At 37.4% G+C, this 27,638-nt stretch overlaps 1 protein-coding gene across 4 annotated transcripts in view; it reads right to left on the bottom strand.

Moving 5' to 3' along the window:
- NKTR (natural killer cell triggering receptor) overlaps nucleotides 1–27,638 on the bottom strand; it is a 71,059-nt gene that overhangs the window by 11,534 nt on the left and 31,887 nt on the right. For 2 of the 4 annotated variants that reach the window (XM_058288942.2, XM_058288943.2), the window contains exons 3-12: nucleotides 19,670–19,744; nucleotides 18,431–18,538; nucleotides 17,880–17,924; nucleotides 16,040–16,127; nucleotides 6,968–6,997; nucleotides 6,344–6,489; nucleotides 5,143–5,365; nucleotides 4,519–4,674; nucleotides 1,722–1,809; nucleotides 1,064–1,209 (exon numbers count right to left, since the gene is read on the bottom strand). In XM_058288942.2, the coding sequence (XP_058144925.1) occupies nucleotides 1,064–1,209; nucleotides 1,722–1,809; nucleotides 4,519–4,674; nucleotides 5,143–5,365; nucleotides 6,344–6,489; nucleotides 6,968–6,997; nucleotides 16,040–16,127; nucleotides 17,880–17,924; nucleotides 18,431–18,538; nucleotides 19,670–19,744 (1,105 nt within the window). Of the gene's footprint in view, nucleotides 1–1,063; nucleotides 1,210–1,721; nucleotides 1,810–4,518; nucleotides 4,675–5,142; nucleotides 5,366–6,343; nucleotides 6,490–6,967; nucleotides 6,998–16,039; nucleotides 17,574–17,879; nucleotides 17,925–18,430; nucleotides 18,539–19,669; nucleotides 19,745–27,638 lie in introns of all 4 variants that reach the window. The other 2 variants (XM_071211999.1, XM_071211998.1) reach the window with 2 other exon arrangements.

Raw genomic sequence — 27,638 nt, 5'->3', positions numbered from 1 at the left:
ACATGAAAACAAAAGCAGGCTTTATAATCTGCAATGATGTCAGAGCTGAAAACTGCAAGTGCACTGCACCAGAGTCTAAGCCATTTCCATGTGGAAGATCCATGCCTTTTCTACCCTCTTCCAATTTCCAACTGTACTAACAGATGCCAGCAGAGAAAAAGAGAATTCTGCCATGAAGAATTGCATGGAGTCCCATTCATATTTTTTCCAGAACACTGGGGACGGTCCCATGTCTAAAACAGACACTGTCACTGAGTTTAAGAGGTGGGAACATGGGCGGTGGACTTGGCCCAGTGGTTAGGGCGTCCATCTACCACATGGGAGGTCCACGGTTCAAACCCCGGGCCTCCTTGACCCATGTGGAGCTGGCCCACGCACAGTGCTAATGGCGTGCAAGGAGTGCCCTGCCATACAGGGGTGTCCCCCGTGTAGGGGAGCCCCACGCGCAAGGAGTGCGCCCCGTAAGGAGAGCCGCCCAGTGCGACAGAAAGTGCAGCCTGCCCAGGAATGGTGCAGCACACACGGAGAGCTGACACAACAAGATGACGCAACAGAAAGAAACAGAGTCCCATGCCACTGACAACAACAGAAGCAGACAAAGAAGACGCAGCAAATAAACACAGAGAACAGACAACCGGGATGGGAGGGGGAAGGGGAGAGAAATAAATAAATAAATAAATCTTTAAAAAAAAAAAAAAGAGGTGGGAACACTTTTCTACCAATTAATTCTTAAGTGTAGTACTAATGAGTGGCTAGGCTAGGACACAATCTCCTACATAATTCTTTTTAAGTTTGGGTTATTTCTAAAATTGAACAAGAAATCTTTAAGAGATTCAGCAGGCTTACAGCTTTGCAAGGGAGAAAAGAATTTCTATTTAAAAGCCCCACAAAGCTATTCAGGCCTCCCAGCGAGCAGCATCACCAAGTATTCCCAAATGCATTCTTTAGGTCACAGCCTCATTTTGACTATGACTTTTTAAGAGTTCGAATAGAAATATAAAACTCTATTCCCTCACTCAAAATAGAGCAGATAAAAGACTATGCTTATGCACAAAGCCCTTACTTATCTCCTTTACTCCATTTTTCTCCACTAGGTGGTCTGTACGCTCTTAACCTCTGCATTTCCTCTTTCCAGTGAGGAGGAGTTTCACTGCTGTCGTCATCATCTGATTCAGAACAGGATCTTGACCGCGGAGGTGTGTGATAGCGCTTAAAAAAAAAAGATGGGGATACCTAGTTTAAAAATGCCTCTCTATTAGTCTGCCAGAGGACAGAGTTAGGGATAAGACCCAATCTCAGATGACCTCAAAGGTAATGATTCAACAACCAAAAGAATGGAATGAAGTTATTTCAAACATAAGGAAATAAAAGCAGGTGGACAAGGCTGAGACTCACCTGTAATCCTAAATAAAATTTTCCTTTTCCAAGTCCTAGCTCAGATTGTTCAGCATACTATGATTCCTCAACACACTCACTGATTGTTTCACATGTTCATTTCATACTTAATTAAACCTATTCAAAACCAGCAGTGCACTTTAATCTAATAGGAGTACTTACCATGCACATACTATGGGAAATATTATGGAAAATACAACTATTACCTAGAACCGATTTTGGATGATACCTAAAGTTAAAGCCAGGATTTTACTTATAGGTAAAATAAATGTTACTGCTCAGACAATAATTTGAAAAAAAGAATAAAGGAGTCTTAACACACATACAATTGTTCCCCTTCCTTTAATTTTCCGTCCGGACTTTGACACAGAGGGTTTCTGATCAGCTACAATAGGTGCAACATCGGGAATCTTCCTAAAAAGAAGATTGTGATGAAAATTAAAAATAAGCAAATCCTAGGTAAGTTTTCTCAATATCCAAATGTAGAATTTATGTCCTGATATAATAATACAAAACACTTCATTTATCCAACACTTTTGTACGATGAGGCAATCCATATAACCTATTTTTTAAAGCAAACTCTTTAAATGCTAAAACTTAAGAAGAAAAATAATAACCCAAGCAGACAGAAATACATGATGCTCTCATCTACGTGCTGAAGAGCACTCTTTTGTCAGAACAGGGGTGCTCTAAGGGCACGGAGCCCACCTGTCCCCTCTCCTGTGAGCTGCCACTCCTCCTTACTTCAGTGGTGGTAAGCCACTGCCGTACCTTGTAGGTAACTCCAAGAGTAAAGTTTCTGTGACAGCTATAGTCCTCCATGCACGTGAGAGCATTTCATTCCTCGGTTTGGGCCTGTTGGTACTAATATAATAGCTAACTTTTATTGAGAACTTACAATGTGCAAGGCATTATGCTATTAAGCATTTTAAAAGCATTAGCTCATTTAATCCTCCTAACAACACCTATCAAATAGTTCTATCATCTCCATTTTTAAAACTTAACTCTTACAACCATTACATAGGCTCTTCTAAGTTTCCAGGAATCTGGCCTCCAGATAAAAGCCAAGTGTCACTATAAGAAAACCCTCAATCTTTTCATACTCGGGTTCACGATATCATTGATTCTCCAGACGAGGCCAGTAGGTACTCTTGTAGCAATATTGGCCCCCTCCCCCTCAGGAAGAAAAGAGCGCTGGCCCACTCCCTGCCCACATCTGGGGGCCTAGCCCTGCTGTGCTGCACCTTCCTACAGCATTCTGACTGGATCTGGGGTGTGGCCTGGAATTTTAAAGGCTTGTCGATTACTCTAGGTACAGCCAAGATTGAGAAAAACTGAACTAGAGCAAAGGTGGGAACACAGCTTCTGCTAAGCATATTAACTGAGACTGTGTATAACACTGGGAGATCAGTGCCCGGCTAAGCTCACTATGTTTGGCAGTCTCTGTTCCTTCCTTCCTTTTAGCTCCCAAACAATTGATCAAACAACTCAAAGCTCAGAATAAAACAGATCAATCAGCTACCTTTATGTGACACAACTACTGGCCAATTATCATTTAAATTAACGCTGCACAAACTAATTTCCAAGGGTGTTACAACACCAAAGAGTGGCAGCCAAATAAATTTATCAGCAGTATCCAATTAATTACAAATGCAAGAGAGTGGAATAAACTATTTTAACAATGCCAGATAACAGGGGTTTGCAAACTTTTTCCGCAAAGAGCCAGAGAGTATTTTAGGCTTTGTAGGTCAAGACGGGAAAATGGAGGGTATTATGTAGGTACTTTTTATATACAGCAAGAAAAAACACAAATTTACACAAATGTTTTATTGATGAACTAAGATATATACTAATTGAGTATAATTTTTGTAATACAGGTCTACTAATGAGAAAAATGGATTTTTCTTTCTTTTTAGTTAACATTTTGCTTATTTGGAGTCCACAGTTATTGTTCCCTATCATCAACATAGATGATGAAAACTGCTGTTCATCTAATACTGATCTGTAATGAGATTTCACACAGTTCATTTTTGAAAATGTCTTTTCACACAGAAAGACGATAATGCACTGCACTTGACATACTGGTAGCCGTAACTGCATCACTGCCATCGGAAGGGCTCCAAACAGCAATGTGAACACTGAGAGTGCCACAGACGAACGCTCCTGCCGCTCCTCATTCTGCTGCTAGAGCATGAAAGCAGCCACAGACCACATGGAAGCAAATGAAGAAGGCCACCTTCTCATAACTACTTACGAACATTGACATTTGAACTTCATGAAAAATCACAAAATACTTCTCTTTTGATTTTCTGCCTACCATTTAAAAACACAACCAATTTTAGTTCATGGGCCGTACAAAAACAGGCAGTGGGTGGGATGTGGCCCACAGACCCCAGTCTGCTAGATGCCTGCAGCCATGTAACACTGAAACAATGTTCAAGTTCCCTAACCTTCTGAAAGCCAAATGGATTTTATCAATGACCTTGTATCTGATATTTTAAAGAGAAGGGTCCCACTTAAATTTATTCACAAGGTAAAATTTTTAATAGTGAAAACATCAGCAAGTTAACCTATTAGTTCTGTTCATATAATGGTTCCTTTACTAATTCTAAAGTCGGTCTAATACACAAAATACACTGAATACTATTTTTGAGACCAAATCTAAAGCTACACACAGCTTTTCCAATGCAGGCAAGTTACAACCAAGCAAGTTAACCAAATGAACATATTTATGATAATCAAGTATATGCCCAAGAACCATGCAGTTAATTTTTGCACTGTTCACATTTGAATACATGTTTTATCTCTGGATTTGATCCAGAGAGATCAACTAATCCTGTGTTCTCATAACCAAACTTCACCCTTCCAACGCAAGGCCAAGGTCACAAAATCGGCAATGAACTCTTTCCAGACCTCCTAGAGAACTTCTCCCCCGACCCATGCGCCCACGCCCCGGCCCCTGTTCGTAGCCTGGATTCTGACAGGCAGGACCGTGTGTGCTCAGGGAGCTTCACAGCAATCCGCCATGCTCTGCCCATGTGCGGGCAGTCAGTGGGTGTGAGCCGCACGGAGCCGAGGACGCATTTCTGAGAGAGAGAACACACGCGCCCCTCGCCCACTTACGGCTCAGGTTCCGCAGTGGCCGCAGGCATGTCTCTTCTCAGCAAGAATCGGTTCTCAGGTACTGGAGGAATCTCTTCTGGGCGGACCACGGGCTTCTCTCTCTTAGCATTTGAGTCAACTGACCTTTTTTCTTTGGTATCACTCCTCTCAGAGTAACTTGAGAGAAGGAAACAGGCCACCAATTAAGATGTGTAATGCTTGCAATTCATAATAATAAAAGCATACAGAACTAAATAATAAAATATCAGAAGTACTGAAGGCTTACAAGTCTCATTCAAAAGGTTTGTAAATCAATATTCTCAAATCAAATAGAACATATAAAATATCAACCCTGTGAAAATACTAAAATTCTGATATGAAAATTGTCAAATGTTCCTAATTTTATTCTTTCAGGAGTTTCAGAGATTAGTCTCATTGGAAAATATACAAATCTTAGATATGAAATGTCTGTGCTACCCCTAGATTTGCCAGGTTTCAATTCAGCACACGTACTAGAAGTGCTATCCTCAGTCAACACTATGGCATGAAGCTGGGCTTGGATAATGAGACATGCTTTTCCCCTTCCAGGTGGCTCTCTCTTGCTTGGTTTTTAGGCACGACTCCCCTGGTGTTTTACAAACTCACCCCCTTGGGCTCACTGCATGTTTACTCCTTGGCTCTTCTGAACCACATGCTTCCTTTCGCCTCTTTTTAGAATGTTTAACTTTTGGCCTCCTTTTGTGTTTCCTTCTTCTGCTTCTCTCATGTTCAATTTCACTTTCTGAAGATGATTCTGAAGAGGAAGAGGAATTGGAGGAGGAATCCGAGTCTTCTGAATGAGTCGGCTTCTTCCTTTTTTTCTCAACAACTTTTAAGAAATATTAACAAAACTATTAGCGCTGGGTTTCAGCACCTACTTTTCAAAGTAAAAGATGTAAATAATAAATATCACTAAACATGCTTTATATGTAGCAGGCAAATAAAGAAATCCAAATAAACTTGAATATTTCAAGTTGCTAATCCAATTTTCTGCAAAACTATAAGATAACAAAGCTCTTGACCAAATAAAGCTTGCAGGCTAGCTGGTTCGGATAATAAGCAAGTAAGTATTGTGTTGCTATGACAAATGGTAAGTACAAAGACAGAAAATCAGCAGGGTGAAGGGATGAGGGAGAGGAGGGAGAGGCTGATGAGATAACACTCGAGGAGAGTGAAGGAAGCGAGGAGGCAGGCAGGCATCTGAGGGAAGAGGGAACCACCAGCACCGAGTCCCTGAGGGCTTGGCATCTCAGGATAAAGGCCAGTGTGGTTGAAAGGCCAGGAGTGAGGAGGAAGAGGCCGAGAGCCGTCGGCGAGCCAGGCTGCCCAGGGCCTTGCTGCCCACTGGAAGGACCTGGGCTTCAGCTGCCTGAGGAGGGCGCCCTGGAGGTTCTGAGCAGGAATGACTGCAGCAGAGATGCTGCAAAGGGATCACGCGGGTGCTGTCGAGGACGGGCGACAGAGGGCATAAGAGGAGCCCAGTCGGAAGGCAGCTGCTGCTGAGGAAAGATGACGGGGGAGCAAGGCTGCAAGCAAGGCGGACCACTGTGAGGTTTCTGCAGTAACCCAGGCAAGAGGTAACAGGGGTTTGGACCAGACTAGCAGCAGGGAAAGATTAAGAAAAGGCAAGCTTTGACAAGACTGGCTGATGGTGCAATGCAGGGTGTGATACAGAAGCATGAGGGCTACTGCGCTATCACTCCTATGAGTTTTTTCCACTACTGAAATCCAGGATACCTCCTTTAAGTCAGTCTTCAACAATGCTTCACTTGTATCCTAGCTTACTACCCCCTAGAATAGCTCTTACCGTCTTTTGTTGATTTTGTAGCAAGTACCCCACAGTCAATAACTCGCACATCTGCATAAGGTCTGCTTGCAGCATCAGTTTTCAGATTTTCAATTTGTTCAATTACTTCAAAACCAGAAATAACTAGTCCAAAGACAACATGCACCCTGTCACAATACAAATTCAAGAAAGAACTGGTTTGATGATAAGCTAAGAAGAGTAATCAAGACAACTGTTAAAACAACATGCCCACAGACTTGAAACTAAAACCAAAGCATCTGATATATAGAGCAATTAGAAGGGAATTGGAATTTGGAATCTGCTTCATAAAAGGAAGCAGCACCAACTACTCAAACTGGGCCTTAGAACACCATTCTCAAGCACTGTAAAGAGTCTGCTCACAGTCAGAATTTGTCCTTACTCACAGGGACACTCCAGATTGCATGACTGAAAAGCCCAGGTTAACGAGTCCTGCAGTGACATGAGAACCTCCAGTTCTCAAGACTGTGTCCTGTGGTCTCAACAAGGCACCTGGCTATGAGAGGTCAACCTAGGGATCGAGAGGGTCCACCCGTGGGCCAATCTATGCCTTCTTCATACCGGCCACCCAACACCTCCCCGAGGAACAGGAGCGTTAACTCTTACCCATCCAGGTGTGGAGCAGGTTTCGTGGTACTGTACAATAAACATCAAACAAAGAGGATGGCAAAAATCAGGTATTCAGGTGAGGAGAGCAGAGGTGTTTAAAGCACAGCATGTAGAGAACAAAGAGGTAAAGATAAAAAGACAGGGGACAAAGTTAGATATATATCTAAACTTGAAAAACCTTAAAAACAGTAACAGCAGCCATTTTATTAACAAACTCAATATTATAACAAATTACAAAATCACATCTATTGCTCCAATATCATAAAGACTAAATATACATATTAAATATGACTGAGTTGACATATGGCCATGAATATACATTAAAATAAAGTTACTCTCCAATCTAAAATAACAAAAACCAAAAACAAACACACAAAAAAAACCCCTCAAAATGTATCAAGATAATTTATCAAGAATCAAAAAGCACCTGTCTAATTTGTCCCACAGGAAAAAAAGCGTGCTCAACACCTATCTGCATGCTGAAACGAGTTCTTCTGCGGGTTCTTTCTCACATTTCCCACCGAGTCGGCCTGCGTCTTGCAGGCAGACAGAGGTAGGCTTCTGGAGTCCTGCCCTCAGAACTTCCTGCCCCTCTATCCTCACCCCAGCTGAAGCTGTGCCACTCACAATTCTGAATATGAGAAAGGATAAAACCTTCTACCTGCCAATACTTTCTGACAGACAGCAAATAAGCAATGACAGACAACATTACAGCCATTTAAAATTTCCACGGTCCAGAAAAACACCAGCTGGCTTCTTCTGCAGCTACAAATCATCAGAGAGTCATTCTGGGGAAGCCTACCGGGAGGGGTGCTTTTGGTTAAGATAATTTGACCTCAAGCTGGTTTCCTATAGCATTTTCACAGATCTTTACGCTATGTGAACTGTAGGGGAAAAAATTCGAAAGCAGGTAACTAGACTCAGAATTATACACTACAGCATCTTATTTTATAAGAATGAGAAATAGATGTTTGAAAGAAGAAAAAGCCACTGGATATCAGGCCATATTAAAGCACTTTATACTAGAAGGTCCCATAAAAATTTTTATATTCATTGTAAGGCAAATCTAAGGCGTGTAAGTCAACAAAACACAATTTTAACCTTCGAAACGATGCTAAAAATCATTATTCTAATAGAATGTGCTTAGCTTAAACTTAAAAATACTCAGCTCCATAAGAGCTTTATAGAATCTTATTTTAAAAATTAAAATGTCAACTTCAGAAGTTCTAGAATTTTAAGGGAAATTTTGAGTATTGAAACCACAAATCTCAAACTTTCCTGAGAAGACTGGGAAGTAAAAATTCAAGCCAATGCAATTATAAAAATGAATAAAAACCAGCAGAAGAAAGAGAGTGAGAGAGAGAGAGAGACAAATCTAGAGAATTGGTGAGCCACCAATGCTTAAACCATTAAGCCAGCATCCAGAAACTCCTGTGAACAATAAATAACCTTAAGATAGAAATGTGCTTCCAGTAATTCTAAAACTTTACCAAAAACACACTAAAGACAGGAAGAAATTAGTTCATAAGCTAGACAGTGGTTCCATTATATGAAAGATTTAAGAGTACTTTAAAAGAAAGTATTCTACAATGTTGACATCAGTTTAAAAACTGTAGCAGTGCAGACAATGTTTAGTAATTAAATATATATTCCTTTTCTTTCTTTGATCCTTCCTCCTAACTTCTCAGATCTCCTAGTAGTGGGAAAACCCTAAACATTTTTCTAAAACACACAGAGCCCAATTCAATCTGCCATCCTGGCTAACAGGAGTGCTGCAAAAACAGCTTATGGCAAACCCTGAGCCAATGGTGAGACAGACATTCTAGTTAATTGTAGTGATATAGCAACATAATACTTCAGACTCAATTTGAGGATGGAATAACCATCTTTAGGATAGATTCGTGTTTTGTTTTTAATTCAAATGAAAACTGAAGAATAAACTTGGTCTTTTATTACAGAAGTGAAGAAAGAAAGGGAAGACAGGAACAACACTTCCTTTCAAAAACGACTTTCGGCTGGCCGTCTGAGCCTCAACCAATGTGAATAAGTCCAATGCTCACAACTGCAAATCCGGATGCAGAAATGCAAATCTGTACTTTAACTGGGTTAGACTATGTATTAAGAATACTGAAACTCTCCTGACAAAAAGAAGCCCTCAGGGGTTCTTAGCCTATATTCCAGGAGTACAACTGCCAATGTAAAGCAGGCTTCCTGGCACTGGGCTGACACTGGACATGGATAAACAGAGGACACTGGTCAAATGGGGTTACAAAAGGGCAGAGGGAGAGGCTATGCTCAGCCTAAGCTATTCAGTTCCATGAAAATGGGCAAAGGGATCTCATCCCACTGATTCCTAAATGTACTTCAAAATGATCTACCTGTTTAAAGAACTGTGCAGTGGTGACACATGCTCAGTTAAGATCTGGCGAATGCCAGAGACTGCCATAAGTGTGTGAGTGTATACAGCTTGTGTAAACACACCTAAAGGGGAAGCAACCACAAACATTTCAAATTACAAAAACCCTTCAATATTTACACATTTCCAATTTCTCCTAGCACCAGAGACACTGATTTTTCCAGCTTCCCCCACCCCTGAATCTATTTTACAAATGTATGTGGTAAGGGTTCATTTAAGCCGTGTAAATCCAAAAATTAAAAAGAACTATCACTGTTACCCCCCACCCCCAAAAAAGCCAAAGAAAATCTAAAATTTTATACCATTATCAAAGAAGGTTTTGGTCTTGGACAGTAACAGTTCTGCACTTAAATGACCTCTAAAACCTTTATATAGATTATAACCCCATCTCTCCACCAGAAAGATGCATAGAAACTTGGTGGAAACAAGCCACTGAAATTAAACTCTATTTCCAGTATTAACCAGGATCAGTAAAACACACCATTTCACATGTACTGCTGCCAGACAGACCCAGTAGAAAGTTTTTTTTTTTTTCTTAAAATGATTCAATGCACATAACAATAGGAATAAAGAGATAAAGGCAAAGAAAGAAAAAGAGAGAGCCTTAGAGTAATGAGACATTACCTTTGGAGCGCACGGTGTAACACTCTTTCTGTAAATTTTACACAAAAATGGCAAGAAATAAATTGTAATACACTTTTAAGACAAGACTGAATCTATGTTTTAATATCAATATAACTTTGAAATTAAATATATTCAAGTTTTATGCAAAGCAAGAAAGCTTTTTAAAATGGAGGGCTCTAAATTTTCTTTCATATGGGCTATGAGGTGAATTACGCTTAAGAAAAGCTCTGCTGGTGTGGGAATCTGCCCAGACCCTTAACATTGTAACACTAGAGCGTCAATAATAATAATTAACAAAACATTTCCTTTCATAAGTTCCAGAAATCAGATAAGACAATTAACTTTCTCAATCAGAGAATAACATATCCCAAGTACATATTTATCTATAAAAATATTAATGTCCAGGAGCAGTTACTATGAGTCCAAAGCAAAAATTTCAATGGAAAAAAAATGGGAGAATTCAAAACAAACAAAATTCCAGGGAATGTTTTCACTAATTTACTTCAAACAAAGAATTTTAAGTTTTTAAGTTTGCAGCCCCTGCTCCCCCAATTGCAATGTACCACTATCGGGAGTTAATGAGCAAGTATTTGGACTACACGCTACTATTCATTGCCGTTGAATATACTTTTGTAGTTGTTAAGTCTCTGAAAATAATAACAGTAAAATAATAGAGCAGCATGCCTAGAATTGTAGGGATATTCTCAGAGGGTAAAAAGGCGAGAGATGAAAATAGGAGTGTCATCAAATCTTGGCCATACTACTTTCTTTCCCTTTCTAATCTGATTTTCCTTATTATAAGCAACTTTTTCAAAGAATACTGTCCAATTAATTTTCAAATTTCAAAGAGACTGTCCAATTAATTTTAACAGTATTAAACCTTAAACATATTACTACTCAGTCCCCAAACTATATTATACAGTGAACAAAATTCTTTACAGGGGTTTTGGACAGATTAAATCTTGCAATATCTTAAAAATAAGCTTTTATTTCCTGCTGAAACATTAATTATGAATTACTTTCAAAAAAGAATATAAGATTTCAAATATATATTTGGAGTTTTAAAATGAATGTAAAAAACGACTCTAGATATAAAGATAACCTATTTCTCTCTCTAATCTAGCCTTTAACATGACATTTTTTCCCTTCAACTCATGAAACTCTTGCACACCATCATGGAAAAGGCACCAAATTGTATAGAATGATAAAGCTTGTGAAGGGACAATGACAAGCCACTTTACACTGTTCTACACATGTGTTCTAAGTCACCAAAATAGAAGAGCTTTCTAAAATTCAGCACTAAGTTTAACATAGTACATCCTCGACACTACTTAACACAAAATTTCTCCCAGGTTACCAAACACAAGGTCACATAAACAACAAATAATATTATGACTGGATGTGAGGGACAATGCTTGAAATTCAGAGAACTTGTCTTACTGTTATGTTTCATGAACATCTTTGTTTATGAAAAATCTTGGAAATTAACATATGACGGTACAGTCTCAAAAAGGAAGGAAAAATGCTAAACTTTCAGATTATTAAAACTTACTCACATGGGGAGCGGATGTAGCTCAAGTGGTTAAGCACCTGCTTCCCATGTATGAGGTCCTGGGTTCAATCCCAGGTACCTCCTAAAAACAAAACCAAACAAAAATACCAACATTCATTGGGAAGTAGATACAGCTCAGAGGTTGAGCGCCTGCTTCCCATGGACAAGGTCCTGGGTTCATTCCCCAGTACCTCCTAAAACAAACAAACAGAATGAAACAAAAAACTTTCTAGCACTTAAAGGCCAAATCTACCTTTTTGTTACCCAAAATATAAACCCGGGAAAACCAAACCCAGCCCTTCACACCCCTTGTTATGCAACTCTGAAATGACAGCACTCCCATTCCCACTCAGGTGAGTAGCCACTTGCGGGTCTAATTCTTAAATGCCACAGAAACTATTCTAGCACTTTTTAGGTTTTCTCCACCCTCTTTTTCCTATTTATGACTTTATGACTTATAAACACTTTTCATTTAAAGTTTAAAGCTTAACTTTTTTTCTCTGTTGTCTCATTTTTTGGTATGCTGTCATAACTCTCATGAGCACTGACAATGGTCAGTGATGGGCACTTTCTCCAGAGCTCTGCAGCCGTCTCCCTGTCCCATGTGGGGACTCAGGCAGGGCCTGCACTGACCAGGAGCCAAAGGGGGATGGCTGGGTTCTTCCTGCCCAGAGAGTGCCTCACCGATATTCTAACAGCAACTGATGACCACTCCACCTGCTCCCAATTTAGGCAAGATAAGCCCAATGCTGCTTTATAACACCTTTAGGACTGATGAGAGCTATGCAGTTACAATTATTTCTGGTAGACAAGACAATGTTTGTACATAAATCATTCCACATATTCGGAAATTTAGGATTATCCTACAAAACACCCTTTTCCTTTTATGCCCAGTTTCTTTGGAAGTGGAGATAGATACTTTATAAACAGAAAAGGAAAGACAAAGACTAGCCAAGGTTCACAGAAAACAAAAACAAAACCAAGACTTCCTGATAGCTGGTTAAGTACCCTACCCCAGGAGAACAGTTATTTAATAGAAAGTGATAAATGACCTACTTATTCTTTTCAATGTCTATTTCATGCAATATCTTCTTTATCTTTTAAATGAATGTAGACAAAGAAAATTGGAATCAGAATATAAACTATTAATACCAAAAACTATTAAGACCAAAAAAGAAAAAAAAAAAAAGCATTCCCTGAAGTCATTTTATTTGATGCTTCTAATACTTAATGAAATTAATTCTGAGCAGAGTGGTCAATAAAATGATGCAGCTTACATTACACAGCATCCTCTTTCTAGCTATCAATTTCTTCCCGATTATGAGTAACATTTCTATAACTTGGACTTTATACAGCTTTTCTTCCTTGTTTAGCATTAGCTACAGAACATAAAGATTGGACTAGATGATCTCTAAATCCTATTCCATTTAAGACTTTATGATTCTATAGCTTTTACTGTGGTGTTTTCCTAGCCTCAGGCTTAAAATAAATAAAAAGGGCAAAATGACTAAACATCAAATGACTAAACACCAAGGTAACTTAATAACTTTGGTCTCCAGTATTTCAATTCCTTCAAAAATGCCTCTATGTAAACAAATCGTGTTTCCTCAATGATTCACTGGGATAGTGCCATATATTAATATCATTTCTTTCATGTTTCTTGAACAGGACTATCTAAAAAAAAATCAGTTTTCTTCTATACAGGCCCCCCAAAACAAAGCCATTATGACTAATACAGTATTTGATATAAGCAGTTATTGTCATAATGGCAAATAGCTTTACAGAAAAAATCTGAATTTCATCAGATACATAAAGAAAGCAATCTATGTAAAATTATGTGTAATAAAAACTATGTATGCTTAAGAAGGGGAGCTTTTAAATGTTAAGTAATGAAGAGTTAATGCACAAGAATCCTTAAGGGACATTTTGCAAATACCCCACAGGTAAAGCACCAAATTTACTCTTTAGGTTTTGCAGAGTAACAGACTGGTAACATAAAATCCAAATACCATTTTAAAAGGATGTACTTAAAGGCCTTGTCAAACCTATAAAACGGGCAGTATAAAGGCAGCTCTTCGCCTGTTTCCACCCCTAATTACATTATCCTCTCTTTGTCAGATCCCAGAACTGCTGCTCAAGGTGTCAGGTGAGGAGCTGTGGCAATGGGGTAAAAGGCAGGCATCATGCATGGGAGACCATCAGATGGGCCTGCAACTATCCCCCTGAAACTTCAACTAATGGAGCTATTATCTGTGATTGCTGTTTACTACTTCCAATTCCAAAATGATTTGGACTTACACTACACAAATTTTTTTAAAGATCTGAAAGTGTTCAATATGGGTTTTTCTTCTATGGGGCACGATCTCCATTTTACCTACCCTTTATGTAAAGCAAGAAAACATTCAGTTTAGAAACGTGAGTGTTAGTTTGATTTTATCCTGCAGTCCATGGGAATTGGTACTTTTAGCCAGCATACAAGAAGCACATACATAAGCACAAACGCTCCTTTAAAAAAAAAACAAAATCAGGAGGTATGGATTTTTGCATGTGTCCAAAAATGTTCAGTTAATTCAAGATTGCCTTTAACTGAAAACTCCTTTTCAGAAGTAAATTGAAAACTTAAGGTAGAAATCCTTCTTCCCAATCACAAGTTCATTGTGATTTTAGTGCCATCTACACTTAAAAACAAGTTAAAAATGTTAATCCTAATTTATCGAAGTTAAAATTTTCATTTGGCATTCTTTGTCGAAAATAGTATTCCAATGTAAAATCATGCCAGGTAGTGGCCTTAATTTTGTTTGATATCAAACATTACTAGTAAAGACTTAAGAAGTAGTAAATAACATAAAAAAAAGACTTTTTGAAGAAAGAATATCATATACTGGATTTCAATTAACGTATCTAGATATAATAGTTTTATCTCTAACATTTTATAAACAAACTCATCTCTACACTGGCCAGAAGCTGATGCTACCTGGTATCGCAAATTTTAAATGTACTGATATAAAAAATGAAATCCAAAAGAAACTTTAGAGCCCTCGGATGGTAGCTTCTTGACCAATAAATCGTTAGTTTATCATGTTCACAGTTCAGATAAGCTTAAAAATGGAAATGGGAGACTTCAATCAAAGACTAAGCAGCTCCTACAATACATTACTATGAAAGAAGTTTTTCAAAATACTTCCCACAAATTTTGGCCCTTAAGAAGGTTAAGAATAGAAAAATACTCTAGTGAAGAAGTGTAATAACCAAACATTCTGTGGGATCAAAACAAGATATGGGAAAAACTGCTTCAGAACTTCCTTCTTGTATAACTCCCAGCATTACCATCGTCTATCAGCTTTCCATTTTTAGGACATTCATATACTGGAATGCCCCTTATCTGAACTTTATCAGATCATCTGGAAATCTATTTTTCAGACAAATTTAAAATGTGAAATTTACTTTATATGAACAGTTTACTCCTTTAAAGACAGGGAAGCGCCATTCATACATATCCATTCAGAAAGATGACAAGGAAAACTTTTTTCTCATAAACCATAAATAAAATATTTCTCTGACATACATAGAAAAACTATAGAGATTTACTTCCAATTAAATGTATTAAACCTCATGCTGGACCCATTATCTTTCACATTTTATATCATGGGATTATAATAAAAATAGGTTTTAGAGTAGCTGTGGATAAGAGTATAAGTAAAAGTATGCCAAAGGTCTTATTTAGAATCTTCAGGTGAGAAATGAGCAGGTATATGTAAAGATGGTTGTTTTCTTAAAAAGCAATTTTAGCATTCTAAAGTTTCCAGAGTGATAGTCTCATGATAAATTTTGGTGTAAATGACAGCAACATTAGGTTAATTCAATTATGCATAGAGGCCTCACAGAGTTTGAGTTTTTTTTTAATTGCTGGCTCAACAGCAAATCACCTATCTTTACATCTCTAAAGGACATCAGAAAATAATGGTACCTCTCTCAAATTGGCTCAAAGAGCTACAGTAAGAGGAAGGAAAAAAAACAACCCAAAAAACAAAAACAAAAAAAGCAAAAAACAAAACAAAACAAAAAACCATGCAAAAGTTTACTCAAATCAACTACTTTCCATGCCAGGGGTACATCTACTCCCATACTATGAATAATTTTCAAATAGTTATCCATAGTTTGTTTTCCAATCTAGTTTTGGGTAAACTGAATCTCCAAATTTGGTAACACTCAAAAACCACTTTCTTAAGATGACAAAATATTTTGAAAATAACGTATCACTTCAATTGACATCTTTTAAGGCCCACTCTTCAAATCCAGGATGTAAGCTGAATGCTGTGGCGCTTCGTGAGCGCTCATCAGTTCCTACAACATCAGGAATCAGGACGGCCCCAGCAGACAGGACTCTACCATTCAACTCCGTTTAACTATACCATCTTTCTCATGAGCAGCGCTTCTCTGTTTAAGAAAAGCTCATCTCTGAATTATGCCTACTCACATGAAAAACTGGGAACCATTGGTATGTTTCCCTCGATTTGCCATTGACAAAAGGAACGCTCTGTCATGTTTGAGAATAAAGTTTTCATCTGTTTGAAGAAAAAACAAATTCGTCAGTCTCCAATTATATGCCATCTTTAAAGTGTAATGCTCACAGCAATAAATAGAAAGCAAAGGATGGAATTCCTCTTCTGGTCAGTACAGATACTTGACTGAATACTTAGAAAAAAATTTAAACTAATAGAATAAAAAAAGGATAAAAAGACCAAAAAGTACTAATTTAAGCCTTGAGGAGAAGAACATATATTTAATGCTTTATACAAACAGCCTTAGAACAGTCACTTTTAATAGTAACATACTTTGGCTAAATGGTGTTTAACCTATTAATGTTCAGGGAAAACTAGTAAAGAAATTTCAGGAAGATCTCTATAGTAAAGTGCATTTCCTCCAAATTGCCAATTATCCTGCTAATGGATTATGCATAAGAGAAGTTTAATAACCCTGCTTTGTGCTTAATTTTTACATGGAAAATCCATTCATTACTAAAACTAATTAATGCTAAGACTGTGAGAGCAAAACAAAATTATATAAATTAAGTTGCAGGGCCATGCCTAAATTAAATTGCAAATTCTTTCTAATCAACAGGATCACAGAATTAGCTAAGGAAGAAAGCTCTGTAAAAAACAAAAACTTAAATGGCAAAATGCAATCTCAAGATGCACAGGTATCTATCTGCCACAGAGAGCAACCACATCAAAGTGGCCCACATCATTAGTTTCAAACTGCTACATGCTAATGCAACCAGCTAAACAGCTGTTTCCGAGTGGTTCAAAGGGAAAGAACCTGTTATAAACGTCACTTAGAGATGATTTTAATTCCAGCAGAAGTATCTTGAAAGCTAATTGAAACTTCCTTTTAACAATGATACAAACAAACCTTTCCTTCTTTAGAATAAACAGAAACATAGAAAACTAAAAGAATAATTACCTTGGGAACAGGCTTCTGAAAAAGAGTAGTAATCCATTTCCCCCAAAAGAAATATAAAAGACTATTATAACACTGAAGCTATCATAGCATCAAAACCTAATAATAGTGGACCCCACTATAGATCTCTGCAACTGACTTTTCTAAGGCTTTTTGGGGCAAGTGCAATAGTTAGATTTATGCAAATGCTAATACTATAGGAATAAAACAGAACCATATACTTCTAGTATACAAAAGAAAATATACAAACCTTTAGAAAGGAGGGAATACCAACTTTTATTCAAACAAATTGCTCGGTTTAGGAAAAAAACACAACTAGATTCTTTTCCCTGCTATGGAGCAAATAACCCATAGGGAAAAGAAAAAAGATACAGATGCATGTATGAAATAATATACAGAACTTTCCAAGTCGTCAAGCAATATAGATATCCAGCCACAACCTGACCAGACTGTCAATAAATTTATTAGGAAGGGTGCAAGGGAACAGAATTGGAATTTGTGTTACTGAGCTTCGTTCTCTTACCTTTTCATTTTGCAAAAGACCACATTCTCTATAAACAAAAGAATATGTTGACAGTTTTAGGCAGGAAGATAGGAGTTTTCATGTATATAGTTGCCTAACCTCCATGCTGAAAGTCATGTTTTACCATAAAGTTAGCCTTAATTAATCTTGACAATTAAAAGTTATATATTACAATATAATTTATCCCCAGATTCATGCAAATAAAGTATTTTCATGCAGCATTAGTTTCATGCAAAAAGTGAACTATAAGTAAACCTCTTCTCATTAAAAGTATATGCTCAAACTTGCTTCAATATCAGAACTGAACAAAAGACCATAAAATATTAAGCCTTACCTTTAAAATATCCTCCATAAATTGATTCTCCACCTTTTCCATTACCTGCAAATAAGGAGCTATATTAAACCATAATGAAAACTTAAACTATACTTTATATATAAAAAACAAATCACTGTTTATAGTTTCAATTGGCTAAAGAAACACCTTATTGCTGCAGAATAATCAAAACTTTTAGACTCCCAAACTAGCCTTATCTTTAAAATATGAGTCAAATCTTAGTACAATAAACACTAGTTAAAAATGATGTCCACAATCCACTTATTTCAAACAATAATGGCACCAACAAAATTCTAGAACAAAAGAAACTGGACAGTGTTTTGAAGTTCATTGTAAGGGAAATTCACCAAGTAATTATAATGTTACTAAGTATTACTAAAATAAATAGCATACAACTCTTGGTCTATAACCTTCATTCATCTAACAACTATTACTGACCATCTAATAGTCACGCTGTGCTCTAAGTGATATGATATTTATAATTAAAAGTAATAATGAAATACTGTAGAAACTGATAGATGGAACACGAAGAATATAACTTTTAGCTCTACCTTCACTGAAGTCCCCACCCTGAATCATAAAGTTTTTAACGACACGATGGAATGTAGAACCTTTATAACATAATTTCTTCCCAGTTGTTTTCCCAAGGCCTTTCTCCCCTGGAAAAAAAAAATTAAGTTCAGCTACAAACACATGCTTCCTCATAAAAAGCAACCAATTTATCCAAAATTAATAATACAAAGTACCATATAAATGTTAAGTTGTATCTTGTACAGATCAAGATGGATTACAGAAGCTTATTATTCTAGTAAAAGAACAGAATCAAGACGTTCATGCAAAGATTGTATACGTGTTCAAATATGATTTTAGAAGTTTAAGTTTGCTATTTCTGTTTTAAAAATGTTTTTTTCCAATATATTTAAAATATAAATTATATTTCATCTAAGTCTTTTGGTCAAGATCAAATATAGTAAAATATAAGTTATATCCTATTATATATAACAAAGAATATGTCATTATGTCTTGCCTCTCTACCTTCTAACCCTAAATCTCTTATGAAATCTGGAATGCTGAATCTGTTCAGAGTAATGAAATTTGTAAAATTCTACCAAGACAAAGCAGTTTCAAATATGCTTTTTTTTTTTTTAACATTTATTTCTCTTCCCCCCTGTTGTCTGCTCTCTGTGTCCATCTGCTGTGTGTTCTTCTGTGTCCGCTTGCATTGATCTGGTAGCACTGGGAAACTGCATCTCTTTTTTGTTACATCATCTTGCTGCATCAGCTCTCCATGTGCACAGCACCACTCCTGGGCAGGCTGGGCTTTTTTTCAGGCAGGGTGGCTCTCCTTATGGGGCGCACTCCTTGCGAGTTGGGCACCCCTACGTGGGGGCGCCCCTGCATGGCAGGGCACTCCTTGTGCATGCAGCACTGTACGTGAGCCAGCTTACCACACAGGTCAGGAGGCCCTGGGGATCGAACCCTGGACCCTCCATATGGTAGACGGACATTCTTTCAGTTGAGCCATGTCCACTTCCTTAAATATGCTTTTTTTTAATAAACTACATTATATACTTTCATTATATACTTGCTTTTTCATTTTTGAGACCATATATCTCTCTTCCCCTCAAAAAATGCTCCTCTGATTTCATATAGAAGTCAGTGAAAGTAAGGTTTAGTTGCAAAACTAATTTCACAGCACATTACTTTTTCAAGAAAACATCTATGCTGTTAAGCAAGGTAAAACTGTCAGCCATGACTCCTCATTAGAAATAATTTAATAATTCATTTACCTGAACATAGGCAAAGGAAGTTTTTGCAAGTTTTTGGACAAATGTCTGAGAAGAGCTGGAACATAATGCGACCAACTGAAATAAAATACATGGGGGAAAAACTATAAGCAAGTTAATTAAATATATCAAATTTTATGTGAGTGGAAAAGAAGAAATAATGAAATTATATATTATTAGATCACTTTTAGTAGCGTCCCTATTTAAACTACTAATCTTCAAAAACACCCTTAACAATAGTGGTCTATCTTATAATTGGATCCCTCCAGTAATGTGGGCACATCATATCATTAGACAGTCATTCCAGCCAGTACTGTTAAAAGAAAGTTTTTCTGACTATTATTCCCAGCTTTCTACTTTGGTGCAAGACTGTTAAGAACCAGATTTCTGAAATGAATTATCCACACTTAAAACTCATATTTTATTCCCTGAGAAAACAGAAAGAAAATAGGTTATGGTTTCTTAAAAAAATAAAGTAAAAAGTAATAGTCCCTATCATAAAGTTACAATGAAAAGGAATGAGGCTGTAGCTTTATACAGAGAGAAGTAGTTCACATACATTTTGGTCTGAGGATTCCTGAGACCAAGTTCATAAAAATTATTGAGCTTTTGTTTATGTTGGTTAAATCTACTGATATTTACCTACTAGAAATTGAAACTGAGAAATTTTGAAAACACAAAACATACATTCCATTAGCTGTCAGAGCATTCATTCCATTACATGTCATATCATGTGATCTCTGAAAAACTCTACTGTACACTCATGAGAGAATGAGTGTAAAGGGCAAATATCTTAGTATTATAAAAATACTTTGACCTCACAAGAACCCCTTCTGAAATATTCTTTAAAAAAAAAAAGAAATTTTTTATTATAATCACTCTCCTGACTTCCTTTCTTTCTTATTCTATAAAATCTTCTCTATTATGAAAATTTTATTTACCCAAAAGTACTTAGAGAATAAATCAAAATTAACTGTAATACTGGCACAAGAACAGACATTTAGACCAATGGATTAGAACTAAGAGCACAGAAATAAAGCCCCACATCTACGACCAACTGCTTTCTGACAAGGAACCAAACCCACTCGCTGGGGAAGCACAGCTTCTCCAACACACAGCGCTGAGAGAACTGGACATCCACGTGAGGAAGAACGAAACTGGACACTCACCTCACACCATGTTCAACACACAGCACTGAGGAAACCGGACATCCACGTGAGGAAGAACGAAACTGGACACTCACCTCATACCATACTCAAAACTTAACTCAAAATGAATTAAAAATCCAAATATAAGAGCTAAAACTATAAAGCTCTTAGGAGAAAACGTAAGGGAATACCTTTAAGATCTTGCATTAGGGCAATGGCTTCATAAACTCACACCAAAAGTACAAGCAACAAAGGAAAAACTTGATAAAGTGTACCTCAAAACTAAAATCTTTTGAGCATCAAAAGACATCAAGAAAGTGAAAAGACAACCTATGGAATGGGAAAAAATATTGGGAAACCATATATCTGATAAAGATTTAATATCCAGAATAAAGAACAAACTTCTAAAATTCAACAAAAAGGCAAACAGCCCAACTTAAAAATGGCCCAAATTGAAAAAGCACACGAAAAAATGTTCAATATCACTAGCTATTATGGAAATGCAAATGAAAAGTACAATGAGATATCATTTCACACCTCATAAAATGGCCATTATTAAAAAAAAAAAAACACAGAAAACTACAAGTGCTGGAGAAGATGTGTAAAAGTAGGAATATTCCTTCACTGTTGGTGGGAATGTAGAACAGTGCAGCCTCTGTGGAAGATAGTTTGGCAGTTCCTAGGAAGCTAAATATAGAATTGCTGTGTGATCCCACAATCCCTCTACTAGGAATATATCCAGAAGAACTGAAAACAGGAACACAAACGGACATTTGCACACTGATGTTCACAGCAACGTTATTCAAAATTGCCGAAGAATGGAAGCAAGCCAAGTGTCCATCAGCTGATGAATGGATAAACAAAACTGTGGTATATACATATAATAGAATACTGTGCTGCTGTAAAAAGAAAATGAAATTGGGACACAAATGACAATGTGGATGGACCTTGAGGACATTATGCTGAGTGGAAATAAGCCAGATATAAAAGAACAAAACTATATGGTTTCACAAATATGAACTAAATACAAAGAATAAACACACTCTAAAATCTAGAGTACAGGTTACTAGGAGAAAGGATGAGGGCTAAGAAGGGGTACCGATGCTTAATGTTTATAGAATTTTTAATTAGCTTGACTGTAAAAGAGTGGAAATGGATAGAATTGCTAAAAACACATGACAGTGAGTTTAAGTAACTCAGCTGGCTTGTAAATGTGATTGTGGCTAAAAGGGCAGTCTAGGGACATAAATGTCAATTGAAAGAAAGCCAGAGGATATTCTAGGGACTGTATAACATAGTGAACTTGGTGATGGAAGATGACTGTGGTTAACAGCACAAATAAAGAATGTTCTACAAACTAGAACAAATGTACATCACTATTATAAGGTGGTAGGAATATGGTGATACATGGGAAAATATAATTAATGTAACTTATGGACTATAATTAACAGCAATGTTGTAATATCCTTGCATCAGAGTCAAAGTAGGTATTACATCAATGCTAAAGCATAAATCATAGGAGAGTATGGGATTTTTTCTTTCGGACTAAAGAAAACGAAAATTTACTGAGGTGATGACTGCACAACTCTGATGAGTGCCACTGAGTGTATACTTTGGGTGGATTGCATAAGGCATGGGACTGTATAACACAGTAAACCATGTAGAGGATTATGAACTGTGGTTAGGAGTATAAATATTGAGAGCATTCTTTCGTGAACTATGACAAATGTACAATATTAATAGATGGTATTAATAATGGGGGGTGTATGGAAAAAATATACCAAATTTAAGTCATGGATCATAGTAGTAATATTTTGATGATGTTCTTTCATAATCTGTAACAAATGTGCCACAACAGTGTTGGTGGACAGGTGATGTATGGGTATTCTGTACATTATGCATGACTGTAAGCACACAACTTCTCTAATATAAAGAAATTTTTTAGATGGGCCAAGGATTTGAAAAGACATTGTTTCAAGGAAGATATACAAATGGCTAATAAGCATATGAAAAGATGTTCAATATCACTAGCCATTAGGGAAATGCAAATCAAAAACATGAGATACCATTCACACTTATTAGAATAGTTATTCTTAATAAATGATAAATAAACAAAAAAAGTGGAAAACAACAAATGTTGAAGAGGATGCAGAGAAATAGGAACCTTAGTACATTGTTGGTGGAAATGTAAGATGGTGAGGCCACCGTGGAAAATAGTTGGGCAGAACCACAGACCAGGCAATTCCACTTCTAGCTATGTATTCCAAAGAATGGAAAGCAGGGACGCATATAGATATTAGTACAACAGTGTTCACAGCAGTATTAGTCACAATATCCAAAAGGTGTTATCAACCTAAGTGTCCATCAACAGATGAATGGATAAACAAAATAGGGTATATCCATATAATGGAATATTACTCAGCCCTAAAAATGAATGAAGTGCTGATACATGCAACATGGATGAACTCTGAAGACACTGTGTTGAGTGAAATAAGCCAGAAACAAAAGGACAAATATTGTATATCACACTAAATGAAACAACTAGAATAAGCAAACTCAGAGAGTCAGAAAGTAGATTAGAGGGTACTGGGAAAAAATTGGTAATGGATGGTAGTGATGGTAGTACAACATTGTGATTATACTTAACATCACAGAACTTACTTGCTTACTGGTTAAAGTGGGAAATGTTATATTGTATATATGTTAGTAGAGTTTAAAAAAGCAAAAAACAATAAACTGTGAACCAAGCATAAGTTGTTTTCAGTACAAATACAAAATAACTTTTGATTTACCCTATTTATTGATAAAATTTTCATTTATTCCTGGTCATGTCAGTCAGTTTCCTTTCCCTTGAGGACAAAAAAATAATACATTACATTAAGGGATAAAAAGTGAACAATGGCATCATATGGGAAGACTTTCCTGGGTCAATTCTCTTTGTCTACAGTTTTAATGGACCCAAATTCCAAAGCAATTTCAAGACCTTTCAGCTCATGTTATTATTTAAGAGAATGAAGAAAAGGGTGGAAAAAGAAAGCAAAATGGAAAGACATTTTATTCTATTTTATTTTTTATTTATTCCTCCCCCCCCCCCCACAGCTGTCTGCTCTCTGTGTCCATTTGCTGTGTGTTCCTCTGTGACCACTTCTATCCTTATCAGTGGCACCGGGAATCTGTGTTTCTTTTTGTTGTATCATCTTGCTGTGTCAGCTCTCCGTGTGGGTGACGCCATTCCTGGGCAGGCTGCACTTTCTTTTGCACTGGGCGGCTCTCCTTAAGGGGCGCACTCATTGCGCGTGGGGCTTCCCTACGCGGGGGACACTCTGTGTGGCACGGCACTCCTTGCGCACATCAGCAATGAGCATGGGCCAGCTCCACACGGGTCAAGGAGGCCCGGGGTTTGAACTGTGGACCTCCCATGTGGTAGACGGATGCCCTATCCATTGGGCCAAGTCCGCTTCCTTGGAAAGACATTTTAGTAGACAGCAATGCTCCAAAGTCTTTTCTGTATTTTAAAAAATGCATATAATATCAATAATATTAAGTACCCCATTTTGTACTTACACGGAAACATTTCAGTATGATAAAAGTATTTTCATCAATCTTCACAAATCCCTGGGAAGTGGCTATGTGAATGTCAAGTTTAAAACTGTCTAGCTTTGTAGACTAAAACATGCTTAGATCCTTGGCATCCCTTTAAGATGGTTGCTTTATAGGATAAAAGACGTGGAATAATCAAATTTAGGCTTTCTTCTTAGATGTACAGTAACGTTAACACCAAGTTTTTTTCAAAACCCATAATGCCTCAAAATGAAAGCTGGTTAGTGTTTCAAATGTTTTTAGTTTCTCCTTTACAGATGGTAACTTATAAAAACCTAGTGGTACAATATGCCAGAACACAGGTAAATGCAATTACATTTCAAGGTCCATTATTCAGAGAGGGATAGCTAAGTACAGTGATTAACAAAAGAAAAAAATATCTCATGCTTCTTGAGTTTTCTGCCAAAAACTGACTCCTCATCTCCAATATCTCACCTCTAACTTGGTGCAGAAAGTAATTTTCCATTGACTTCTCAATCTCATGGGGCAGGGGTTAGAGGAGAGGTTTTGTCTCCTCTATGGCATCATGTTATCAGCAAAAGCAAAAGAAAAAAACAGAGCAAAACTGAATTGTATGACCTCAGTACTGTGGTGAGGTCTAAGGTTGAGCTATGGTTATTTTCAGGTATTTGTAGAAGCTGCTTTCTTAATTTAAAATGTTCTATGTATGTGTGATTTGAGGGGCTTAAAAACAAAAGGCAGGCAAAAAAGTAAAATAAAAAAATTTTTAAAAAGTAATGTCACAATTTTTTACCAGAAAAAAAGCAAATATTATGACTTTCAACCTTTAAAGAGTTATTACTAGTACTGACTCTTCCCAAGTCACAAACACTGAAACTGAACACTAGAGGATATAGACCAGAAAACCCCAACTTGAACTGAAGCTCTATTAGCAAGACAAACCAGTAGGTCTTTAAAAGTACTTTTTAACTGAATTGCATTATTATATATAGAAAACAGGCTAATATTTGATGATACTTTTGTTTTTGAAGATCAAAATAGAAAACATTCTGAAGGCATAGTCTCTAAAGAAAAAATAAGTCAGAGTGGTTCTGTAGTCCAGCTATTTTCAACAATGGCAGACAAAATTTAATTATGAAACTTAATTTTTTTAAAAAGATTTATTTATTCCCTCCCCCTCCCTTGTTATTTGCACTTGCTGTGTGTTCTCTGTGTCTGCCCGTCTTCTCCTTAGGAGGCACTGGGAACCGAACCTGGGACCTCTCATTTAGGGGAGTGGCACTCGATCACTTGAGCCACCCCTGCTCCCTGCTTTGTTGTCTCTCTCATTGTGTTTCCTCTTTGCGTCTCCTTGTCATGTCATCTTGTTGTGTCATCTCATCGTGCCAGTCTATCGTGCCAGCTCACTTTCTTGCTTATCTCCTCCAGGAGACACCAGGAACCTCCCATGTGGTAGGCAGGAGCTCAGCTGTTTGAGCCACATTCGCTTCCCTGATTATGAAATTTATTAAGAAGAAAAATTAAACTATAGTTATAAAAGGAAAAGGCTGACAGTGAATTTAGAGAAGATTCTCTAGATTCCAAACTGCTAAAAAAAGAAAACTAAGCAAGATGGCAAGTCTATTTCCCAACAACAGTAAATGTCAGATATTTATCAACTCCTTTAATGAGTTAACAAACCCTGCTGATGTCTCCTGGGAAACTAATGGCTGCTTTTGAGTGAATGAATAAGATCTCAGGAAAACGTATCACTCAATAAATAAACACTCTACACTATGGTGGGATTTAGTCACTACTTTCAATAATATATGTGTGTGTGTGTATATATATGTATATGTAAACATATATATGTATATGAAACCTTCCAAGGAATTACCACTATGCCAACAAACATATCATTCTATAATGGTAAAGACTAAAATCTGAAACTGGTTAGTTTAAGCATTAGAATGGTGTTTCTAGAGTAGAAAACACACAGCTAAGGACAAAAACAATATAAAACAAGACACAAGACTGACTTCTTGCCTTAATCAAACATACCAACATGCAGCTCCTTAAAAGTAACTACGACAAGGGAAAAATACTGAAATTAATCACCTAATATCAACACAACACATTTAAACTTAGGCCACAGACAGAAAAAGCCAGACACACCAAAGGCATGTCATAGATCCTGATTTGGCCACTAGGTGGCAGGAATGAAATCAACAAGTATCCAAATCAGAATAAAACCTAATATCCCTTTAGTAGTACTGTTGGAAATTGAACCACAGCTGCAATGGTGACAAAACTGACAGACACCGGGAAGAGGACTTGGCCCAGTGGTTAGGGCATCCATCACATGGGAGGTCCACGGTTCAAACCCCGGGCCTCCTTGACCCATGTGGAGCTGGCCCATGTGCAGTGCTGATGCGCACAAGGAGTGCTGTGCCACGCTGGGGTGCCCCCCGTGCAGGGGAGCCCCACACGCAAGGAGTGCACCCCGTATGGAGAGCCGCCCAGAGCGAAAGAAAGTGCAGCCTACCCAGGAATGGCGCCACACATACAGAGAGCTGACACAGCAAGATGATGCAACAAAAAGAAACACAGATTTCCGTGCCACTGACAACAACAGAAGCAGACAAAGAAAAGTCACAGCAAAACAGACACAGAGAACAGACAACTGGGGCACGGGGAGGGGAGAGAAACAAAAAAAAAATTTGACAGATACTGTATCAAATTATATATCACACAAAAGACAGTAGTTGGAAAAGTGAGCACTGGCTAGGAAAAATACTTAGGAACTGACATACTACAGAAGGCAAGGAATAGCATATAGAAAATTTAAAGCAAGAGATAAACGTAATAGTAAGGTTAGGAACAGATCATATTGAGTAGGCAGAGAGCAAAATCCAGGAGGAAATTTAGGGACGGGAGCAGCATCTCAATAGCATGGAGACATTCATTCGAAGAGTATTTACTGAAATCCTCTCAGTGTGTCAGGGAGTCCTGTAGGAAACAAGACACAGTGCCCAAGCTTCCAGAGCTCAGATCTCAGCTGGTATGACAGTTTGATATTATTTATGAATTCCAAAACAAGATATTTTGTGTGTAAACTGGTATGCTCCTCTGGGTGTGATACCCTTTGATTATTTTAAATTCAAAGGTTTTACGTTTCCTTGATTACATCAAGATTAGGGCTTTGATTCCACCAGTCATTAGGGTGTGCAGGGTTGATTTCCTGCCCCCCGTGGTGGGCTATTAAATGGATGCTCAATCAAGAA

Source organism: Dasypus novemcinctus, chromosome 26, assembly GCF_030445035.2.
Source record: "Dasypus novemcinctus isolate mDasNov1 chromosome 26, mDasNov1.1.hap2, whole genome shotgun sequence".
Classification (NCBI taxonomy): Eukaryota; Metazoa; Chordata; class Mammalia; order Cingulata; family Dasypodidae; genus Dasypus; species Dasypus novemcinctus.
The sequence above is the reverse complement of the archived record's forward strand: the minus strand, read 5'-3'. Positions and strand labels throughout refer to the sequence as shown.